Here is a 10731-nt window from a genome sequence, read left to right as displayed (position 1 = left end):
CAAGTGTGACATTTGTAAACACTTTTGAGTCTTATCACATCAGCACATGAAACACTTGTTAATAGTGTAGTATGGTGTGTAGTTTGTGGATAACACGTCTGGTACGCTTGATAACAGCAGTAGCAGAAGTAAATATAGATTTTTTTTCTAGCAAAGGAATGAGGAAAAAACGCCAATAAAATGTTTAAGACACGACATAGATTCTAGTCAAAAGCGTTCATTGATGTTCAAGGATATATTTTCTTCCCATTTTAAATTTAAACACAGATCATATCATGTGACTTTATTTCGGTGTTCATCTCATCAACAAAACTAAGAATCATATTTTATTTTTTTTGCTTTATTTTAAATATTTATCAAGCACATTGTCCAAAAGAATACATGTCAAAACCTTCATGCATAAATGTCGATCTGACCTCACAGCAGGAGGCAGATTTCAAGATGTTCATGAAGCGAAGTAGCGAAGAGATACAACTGCATCGAGCGTGTAACGACATTAGTACTGTTGTGTCAAACAGTAAATACTCGCTCCGCTGCTGGGACTGATTCAGGAAGAGCAATGTCGCCATCTGCTGGTGACCGCAGCACTTACTATATTGGTTCAAGGAAGCTCACAATTTAATATTTGTCATCATGAAATACACATTTTAAAATACATTTGGCAAGACGTTGCCCATTTATTTGAGAAAACAACACGTGGCAGTGACACAATAGTCGCTAATTTTCTATATTTATACAGATAAATCAAGAAGTGCTGAGCTGTGCCAGGCTAGTAAACAATATTTATTATTTATTTATTTATTTATTAGACATACACTGTGCAATCATCTAGGAGAATTGGAATGCAATTTTATTTCAATCAGATTAGAGTTAACGGGAATGGTTTAGGCGGGATCATGCATGATTGACATACCAAAAATAAAAAACGTTATTGCACCAGGTACAAACATATTGAACGTGTCAACATGTAGATAAGTTGTAATTATCAACATTTTGGTTTAGTTATGTGCTTAACTCTGTGGTTGAATTTGAATCTTGTTTCATTGTTTGTACCTGTTTGATTGCATATACATATGTGTCTTTTTGTTTGATTGTTTGTTTTTACAATTAATACACTCACATTGACAGCATTTGTTCATTTTTGTGTTGCAATTAAACTTCTGGCCGCTAGATGGCAGCATTTATTACGACTTCCGCAGCTACAGGAACAATAAAATCCTGGGAGATCGTGGCGATGACTGAGGACGAGAGGATACAGTCGACTCCAGCAGCTTTTAAAGCTGATATTTGGAATTTTTTTGGCTTTTTAAAACAAATGAAAACTTCGTCAAGAGTCATGTGATCTCGGACAATACTACAAATATTTACGCGTTACTACAGTATCACTTTATATCGTTTTGTTTATGTCATAGTACATATATTATCTCCAGATACTTGCTTATAGACTCTCCTAATGATGCTAAACGGTAAAGTCTCAATTTGCTGGTCAATCTTAACTTTTTCAGTGTAGCCATAAGCACAATGATGCAATTGAGCTGAACTTCCTAAAAGTTAAACTTTTCGTGACACAAAGTCTGAAGATATGACATGAAAATAGAAATGAAAATAGAAATAATAAACTTTTTTTTCTCCAGGTTTCGTCGCTTCAGTTTTGACACTCGTTTAAGGTTTTTATTGTATTGAGTGATATTGCACAGTGTATGTCTAATAGTCTTTACGTGGTATTTACTATTTATTTTTGAATATTTTATTAGAATATTGGAATTTTACAATATTTCGGAAGCAGAAATCTCGGGTCAGTGCTCACAGACACCTGTTCATTTTTTCACTCACTTTACATTACACAAGTCTCTACACTCAATAAATGACCACAACAAACATACACAGAGAGAAAAACACCATCAGTCAGAGAATTAAAAGGAAGTAGAAATAAAATCCAGTAGAAGTGTCAGCAGATGAATAGTGGCCCCAAAAAAACACAAGATGAACTGAAAAGCTGGAGTCTCTTGAAAAGAAGGAAAACTTTTTTTGTTTACCAAACGTTGTGGAATCTGGAAGTGTGTAACAAACTCTGTTTTTTTGTTGATAAATCTGTACATCCAACGCGTCGCGGTCACGCCTGGAAGGAAGTGATGCAAGTTTTTGTTGATGTTCCGGCATCAGCTCGACTCGCCCTCAGATCATGAACGACTGAGTGTGTTTGTAGTTCTTGAGCTGCGGATTGAAGACAAAGAACGTTTCCTTCAATTAAGCTGCGGGATAATCTCCGTCCCATCAACAAACACCACGACAGCTTCTGTCGGGCCACGAAAACACCAGATAACCGTCGCTTTGATCACTCACGTTGCGGATGGGAGGAGGCGGAGGAGGAGGGTTGTACAAGGAGCTGTGGGGACAAAGCAGAGGCCGTTACATTATGACCACAAGCACGGTCGAGATGAGAAACACTTGAATTCAATAGTTTTTGTATTGAAAGGTTGTATTTGTTTTTATTAAATATTATAATTCAATTAATTTGACATTTAAAGTGTATATAAAGGTTTTAAACAGATATAAATATTAATATAATTAAATGTACATTTTTATGCATTTTTTAAATGTATTATTAAATTCATTAAAAAAAAGTATGGCCCTATTACACCAACAATGTACATTGAATTTAAAAAGCTTACCGTTCGAAAACATGGAATTTAGAAAACTTGTGTTTTTAATTATTGTATTTATTATAGAATTAGAACAAGTTATGAAAAAAACGATGCTTCCATAGGTTTTTGCTTGTTTTTTTTAAAATTAAAATTGAACTTTATATTTGGTTGCTAAAGAAGTATTTTGCTGACACGGGAGTAAAGTAGAATAAATATATGCGTGCGGACCTCTTAAAATAATGATCAGTCTGGACTTAGACCCCGGGCCTTGAGTTGGAAACATGTGAACATTTTTAGTAAATTATATTCACGGACCGACTTCCGATAAAAACAGTAAAAAATAAATCATATAGAGTTTATTTTTCACTTTCCACTAGATGGCGGCCTCTGCACTGTTTTTAAACTGATGGCGCCACCTACTGACCTCTAAAAAACATGACACTGTTTCACGAAGCTTCATCAGACCATCACAAACTGGAACAAACATCTTGACGTGTCAAGACTCACGAGCTAATGTTACCGTCCTTTTTTTCAAAATAAAACACATTTCAGACACAAGTAATAGATAGAAGATCAATTGTTTTTTTCTTTCTGTGTGGCCCGGTAACAAATTCCTCACAGACCAGTACCAGGGACTGGGGACCACAGATTTGTTTTAAGGGGTCACACCGAGATTCAAAAAAATGACTCACAAAAACGTAACACATTTAAAAGGGAATTGAACCGTCGTCATGGGAGCGAAAGAGTTAATATGCACTAATAGAAGTGAACGTACCTTTTGCATTTCTTTTCTTCTGAGAAGAGAGAGAACGGAGGACGGAGAGAAAATACTTTAGTATAGGTTTTAAAAAGTACTTTTATGTTGCGTGAGGATTCAAACTCACTCTTGCAGCAGCCTCGGCGTCGGCAGCAGCACACGCACACGCAGCACACCAGCACGAACAGCACGAACCCGGACGCTCCGGCGATCAGGATGGTCAGGTTGAGAGGATCTGGGAGCAGAAGAAGAATCTCCTCAGTCGTCGTCGACCTTTAACCTTCATCTTGACCTCAACTCACAGTCGACGACCTTCAGCCGCTGCGCCACACAGCTCTTAGGAGACCCGACGCTGTTGGAGGACTCGCAGCGATACATCCCGGCGTCCACTCTGGACACGCTTTTGAAGTTCTGACCCAGAAAAATTAAAGTTTGTTACGATGAATTAAACATAAAAGCTTGAGACTCACCAGGGTGCCCTTGTTGGAGTCGATGCTGAAGGGCGTGTCGGTCGTGGCCATGAGGACCTTGTTGTCTTTGTACCAGCGGTACGTGGCCGGAGGGACGCTCTGCTTGTCCTTACACATGAGCTCCAGACCAGAGCCAACGAACACAGAGCCAGGGACGTCGCAGGAGGGAACATGAGGAGGCACTGACGGGAGGAAGAAAGATGGAATTTTTTTTTAGCTTTCAGAAATAATGTGTCGTATTTAAAACATGTGACTTTTACTTTTCTGGGCACATTCGTAAAGTTTTAATCAATTTAATGTAGTCCATCAGACAAACTTTGTCCTTTTATCACTAACATTAAAATCAAAATCTATGCTTTATATCTAAAGCCTAACTACCTTTAATTTAATTTTATTTATTGTAGATGCCACTTTATTGTCTTATATTTTAATTTGTTGCTTTTTCTTTATCCAATTTCTTTTTTTTTTTCCTTTACCGTCATCACCATATACTCCTTGCAATTAAAAGTATATTACATTCCTATTACATTAATTTCTTTATAAAGTTTTACAAGCGTAGCCATAAGCACAATGATGCAATTTAGCTTAACTTCACACAAGTGAACCCTATTTAGTGAACTTTTGCAAACAAAACGTCAAAATATAACATTTAAATTGAATTATATTACATTTTCTTTATGCTTTAGGCTTTGTTTATTATTTAAATGGAATTTAAAAAAAAGAAACTTTGGAGCTTCACACTAGAAAAGTTTTTCAATCTCCATTGTATCTTAAATTTTACATAATATTGTGTGTGTATATTTATATATATTTTCCGTTGTTAATCAAGGTTCATCGGACGTTTATTTGCTAGAATTGTCAGTAATTGATGTTTAAATAAAGCTTTTTGTATTTTAACACAGATTTGAACCATTTTTATCAACACAGCATGTAATAAAGTTCCTATACTTAGTGTACAACGTGAACTTCTCTCATTAGGAATAAATTAATTTTGATCCTGCTAAAGCTAAGCTACCAGATCAGATCCACTCTGGTCTAAAATATAAGAAATAAACACATCTGTATTTAAGTAAATCTTCCAGAGATAAGAGAACTGGTGCTAAGCTTAGTACAGATTTAATTAATATTAACTTTAAGCTAAATTAGGTAAATATCTTAAAGCATTTAGAGCTATGGTTAGCTAATGTGGCTAAAAACTATTCGGAAGCTAACGTTGGCACAGACATTAAGCTAAACTTCTATTCTTGCTCTCGAAGTGAATGCGTAGAAGGTTAAATATGACCTTAACATTACATTTAATTGTAATATATTATTACTTTTAATAGACACATCATTTCATGAACATTAGTGTTAGCTTTAGCTTCTGTACAAGCTAACGTGTCATGAGCTCCATCTGTAATTGTGTGGTACAAATAAAGGTTAACATTGTGTCTCCACCTTCTGCGTGTCACATGTTTACGAGGCAGTCGTCACTATGCCACGAGCGACACTCGGAGATCCTGACATTTGAAAAGACTTCAACATTAAAACCGTGAATAAACGGGCAGGTTCATGCTTGTCCATGACACGTACCCAGAACCTTGAGGGTCACCGTGGCTTCGCCGAGGTTGTGTCGGTCTCGGATGGCGGTCACTTCGCAGCGGTACTCGCCCGAGTCCTTCTGCGTGACGGCGTGCAGCGTCAGCGTCCCTCCGTCGATCTTGGCGCGACTGGCGTAAGGTCCTGCGGAGCAACGACGCGAGTCCAACACTGAGCGCTAACAACACGGTAACAACACGCTAACGACACGGTAACGACGCTCACCGGTGAAGTGCTCGGCAAAGTACACGTAGGTCACGTCCTTGCCTTTCTTCTTCCACTCGATCCGTGGATTCTGCTCCAACTCTGTCCTGAACTCGCAGGAAAGAATCGCATCTGATGGAAAAAAAAGTTAAATCTAAAACGAACGTGCAAATATTCATCGCGTTTGTTCAATAGTTAGTTGCAATTAAACTTCAGGCCATTAGATGGCAGCAGCCATTATGTCCTCCGCAGTTAGAGATCCAAGGAGATGACTGTGGACGAGAGGATACAGTCGACTACAGCAGCTTTAAAAGCTGATTTATAAACATATTTTGGTTTCAAAACAAATGAAAGCAGTTACGACTTCGTCAAGAGTCTTGTGGTCTGTAAATTCTGCAACAAGTACTCGACAATACTACAAATATATCCTTGTTACTACAGTACCACAGTATATCGTATTGTTGCCTTTATTATGCGACGTATTGTCAAATTCTTGCCAATTCACAGCCTTAATAAATAGGTTGTTGTTTTAAATGTAGCCATTTGCGCAACAACGCAACCGATTGAAATAGGTACAAAACTGCGTGTTCATCAAGAGTATTTTCTCATGTAAGAGGGTTTGATCATGTTTATTTTTCCTAATAATTAAAGCGCTTGAGTAGAAACTGAATTTATAGTAGACCTTAGAACTGAATTAATCTGGATTTTTTGTAGTTTCAGAAAAATATACACCCGACTCTTAAATACCCCGATTAGTTCTGAGGATATACATGTTGTTTTTTTGTGTAGCCACAGGCACAATGTTGCAATTTAAACTTCTTATAGCTGAACTTTTGTGACAAAAAGCTTCAAATGATAAAGTTAAAATACGATCAATAATAGACATTTAGTCCTTGTTTTTTTTACTTAAACGAAATCAAAAATATTAAATATACATTACCCGTGTGCTCATGGACCTCCACCACAGGTTTCTTGGTGCTGACCGTCACCGACACACACAAAGGACCTGCAAGAACACAAACAGAGGAATCAATAAAAACAAACACAAAAACACACTTGAGTGACTGACGGTAATAAAGCGTCCGTGACGAGACTCGACAGTAAAGACATTAATGGCGTCAGAAGGATCTCGGTGTTGATCAGTTGAACCGACACTAAAGTTCCAGATTATCTGGAGGCTCATGTTTCCTGCTCGTCTTCGGCGCCGCCGGTGCCAGGAACCATGTAACGCTGGAATGCAGGTGATGAATGACTCTCGGACCAGACCCGATAACACCCCCCCACTGCTACACAATCACACATCATGACCACATTCTCAGGGAGGCAGGGATGACATGCACAGATGTGATGGTGGATCTGAAACAGCTGCTCCCGTGAACATACTGTCGTGTTTGAGGGGTTCACGGATGATTTATCCATGAAAATAGAACAACAAAAACGTCAACCATTTCTCATGATATACATCTTTTTTTAATTAAGCTTTATATGAAGTTTAAATCATGGTTTGATTGACATCCTTGTGACTGATGAGGACATCTCAATAAAGTTAACTTTAACAACTGAATTAAAAATTGTGTAACACAAATCGAAAGTGTCGTCGCAAACACAAACCGCTTTAACATTTTCGTTTTTTAAAACTTTTTTATTTTCATATTTATTGACTTTTTGATTAAGTAGTTTTAGCGATAAAAAACATGCTCTCCCCAGTAGGGGGCAGCAGAAACAATAACAGGCCGATACATAGTTTATTTTTCAGTTTTTTTACAATTTAATTAAGTGCAAAATATATCTTTACATATTCCATTGCTATGGTCAATACTTTTTATTTGCAACTACATTTCTGTGACTTGCTAATGGCTGGAGATCCACATATTTACATTTTTCAGTGGCAACTATTCATTTTTATTTGTGCACTTTAAGTTTTTTTATTTGTTATAATTTTAACTTCACTTGTGTTGTGCTATTTAAAGTTTTGATGTTATAGTTCAAAAGTTACGTATAAATCATACATGAAGTAAATTAAAATATATTTTATTCAAATTCAAATGTAATACGTTATGCATTATTCATCATCAAAATTACATCAAATGTTGTGTTAGTTTTACTATACCATGAAGTGTAATCGCAATCATAATATTGTTTTATTTTTTATGTAATCACAAAATCGCAATAATATCAAGTCTGAGTTTTATGAATGAATTCTGTTGGGGAGCTGTGGAGAAACTATACTTTAATTTAGTCAAAAATTTGAAAAGCACCAGAGTTTTTTTAATCTAATTTATCAAGTTGTATTAAAGGTAAAAACAAATAGTGCTTCGAAATAAATGAGTCATTTAAAGATTTATTTTCCTTGGTATAATTCGCCTTAAAATTAGTTCCATCAACACATTTCTTCTTGTAAAATAAAATAAAACTTAAAGTGTTTCCCCTGAGAATGAAAACCATCGACTCTTGTGTCACAAAATGGTTTTGTGTTGCTGCGACATTTGTCTCCCATTCGTCAGCGTCGACGAGCAGCTCTTGTCAAAACACTCGTCGCGTGTGTGTTGCTGCAAGTGCGACGCGCTCGTGGCGAGCAAGTGGTTTTACGCACAGAAAGGTGCTCATTATCGGGGTAACCTGACCCCCCTCAGCTGGCATGACACACTCGCATAAACACACAGACCTGACCCACATGTGTGTGTGTGTGTGTGTGTGTGTGTGTGTGTGTGTGTGTGTGTGTGTGTGTGTGTGTGTGTGTGTGTGTGTGTGTGTGTGTGTGTGTGTGTGTGTGTGTGTGTCATGGACTGAACCCATCAGAGGCACCGCTGGACTCAACGATCAAACTTATTTTAATTCATAAAAATAACATTTTCCTAAATATGCGCATGTCTTGCTCGTGGGTCACACGCACGAGCCACTCCGTGTGACCCACGAGGGTGATCCTAGATTCACCTCGGGGTCAGAAAAGGGGCATCAGATCCTCATCACATTTCTGCCCCATCAGTTGGACAATCTCTGGTTCAAACGGCATCAAAGTGGATCTAAAGTAAACACTTGGCTCCACCATGCATGTGTTACTGGGTCCCTGAACGCATCACAAAGACACGCTTTAATGCCACAAATTAGATTTAAACTTCAAATACAAAAAAAACGCTATAACTCAATAATTACACAGTAAACTTATTTCACAATTATGTTGTTATAATGATTTTACTCCCCAGTTATACGCAATTTAAACACAATAAAGGAAAATAAACGAGTAGATTAAGAGCAAAAAAAAAAAATGTGGAAGTCAATAACACAATAATAACAGTTAAATTTAATGCAGTTTTAATATATGTCGACACTGTAATCGTGACGTGCACATTTGTTGATGTAGTTTCTTTTAAACGTGCACTGAGGTCTAACATCCGTGCACGGAGACAATGACGCGACCCTTTGCACAATCACATGGAAACTCAACCAACATTTTTTTTTTTTTTTTAAATCCAACTTTCGTGCAGAATTTTGATCGTTGAATAAGTTAGTTTGACTCACTGTGCAGCGACACGAGGAGGAGAGAAAACATCAGCATCGTAAGGTTCTGGTTCTGGTTCTTCACAGCTCAGTGTTTGGAGACGAAAGTCTTGATCAAACTTCTGCTGCAGCTGCTGCAACTTTTAGATGAGGCGCGTGCCCGTGGACAAATGACGTGTGCGGGGGCGCGCACCGGCCATTTTTTTCATCTTTTTTTTTTAAACGCTTGTGTTTATTTATGCAAATATTTGTCCTATTGATTTCAAAATAAATTTATAATACGCTCATTGCATTGCAATTGCAGAGTGATGTGAAAACTTTGAAATAAACTGAAAAGAAAAAAGATAAGGAGAAGAAGAAAAAGAAGAAACTGAAGAAGAAGAAAAAAGTAATAGAATGTGTAGTAGAAGTTGAATAAGTAGTAGTAGTGGGAGTACAAGTAGTAGTAGAAGTAGAAGTAGAAGTAGTAGTAGAAGTAGTAGTTGGAGTAGAAGAAGTAGAAAAATGATTAGTAGAAGTAGTAGTAGTAGTAGTAGAACTACAATTAGCTGTAAAAGTATAATCATAATTAGTATTATTAGTATAATTAGTAGTATAGATAGAAATATAAGTATAAGTAGTAGAATCAGTAGTATAATTAGTAGTAGAAGCATAATTAGTAAAAGCAGTAGTATAATAATTAGTAAAAGTATAAGTATAAGTAGTAGTACAATTAGTAGTAAAAGTAGAAGAAGTAGTATAAGTAGTAGTACAAGTATAATTAGTAAAATCAGTAGTAGAATTAGTAGTAGAAGTACAATTAGTAGTAAAATAATAAGTAGTAGCATTAGTAGTAGAAGTAAAAGTAGTAGTATAAGTAGTAGTATTCGAAGTAGTCGGTAGACAAAATTGTTTTTAAAGTTGAATGAAGTTTCTAGGTTGTGAGTTGATTTTACCATAAAAATGTACTGGAAGGTCAAAGGTCAAGTGAAGGGGCGGGGGGAACGGTAGAAAAAGAGGATTAGAATAAAGAGTAGAAGAGATAAAAGAAAGATAGAACATAGTCCGCATTTCGGGAATGAGCCAAATTAATAAACGTTTGAATGATTAAAATTGGATAAAATCTGTAGTAGTAGATGTTGTACAAAGTTTAGGTCAGAAGAGAAAAAGTGGATCTTAATAGTGTGAATGCTGAAGGAATTATATATTTATATATAGATATTTTTTTAATAAAGTTTGTTGTCATTCATGTAACATTGATGTTAATATTAATATTTGCTTCAAGACAGTTTCATTCAAAAATATGTGGATTTTTTTTAATGATTACTATTAGTTCTATGAGTCTGTGTGGTATTATATCTGAGTAAATCTTAAGTATTTGTTTAACACAGTTTTCCTTTAGAAAAATGGAAGAATTAACAAAATGCCCAGGAAATAAAAGCAGAATTAAGGTGCTATCACTGATTAATACATAAAATAATACTTTCTTAAATAATAATCAAACAGAGACACAGGTTAATAAATGTAATAAGTTGAATGTCTTATGTCAATTAAAGAAAACATTGTAAAAATCTGATAAAAATGCAAAAACAGTTCCAAC

General features: G+C 36.1%; 1 protein-coding gene across 1 annotated transcript; it reads right to left on the bottom strand.

Moving 5' to 3' along the window:
• Nucleotides 1-397: 397 nt before the first annotated feature.
• Nucleotides 398-9400, bottom strand: jam2b (junctional adhesion molecule 2b). The gene is made up of 10 exons (XM_087803912.1): nucleotides 9174-9400; nucleotides 6595-6660; nucleotides 5676-5786; nucleotides 5445-5594; nucleotides 3873-4054; nucleotides 3705-3813; nucleotides 3530-3637; nucleotides 3421-3439; nucleotides 2344-2386; nucleotides 398-2214 (listed from the first exon to the last, which is right to left on the bottom strand). The coding sequence occupies exons 1-10, from the start codon at nucleotides 9208-9210 to the stop codon at nucleotides 2176-2178; spliced, it is 864 nt and encodes a 287-aa protein (XP_087660038.1). The 5' UTR covers nucleotides 9211-9400; the 3' UTR covers nucleotides 398-2175.
• Nucleotides 9401-10731: the final 1331 nt, after the last annotated feature.

The sequence above is a fragment of the Callionymus lyra genome, chromosome 12, assembly GCF_982586985.1.
Source record: "Callionymus lyra chromosome 12, fCalLyr1.hap1.1, whole genome shotgun sequence".
NCBI classification, from domain to species: Eukaryota; Metazoa; Chordata; class Actinopteri; order Syngnathiformes; family Callionymidae; genus Callionymus; species Callionymus lyra.
The sequence above is the reverse complement of the archived record's forward strand: the minus strand, read 5'-3'. Positions and strand labels throughout refer to the sequence as shown.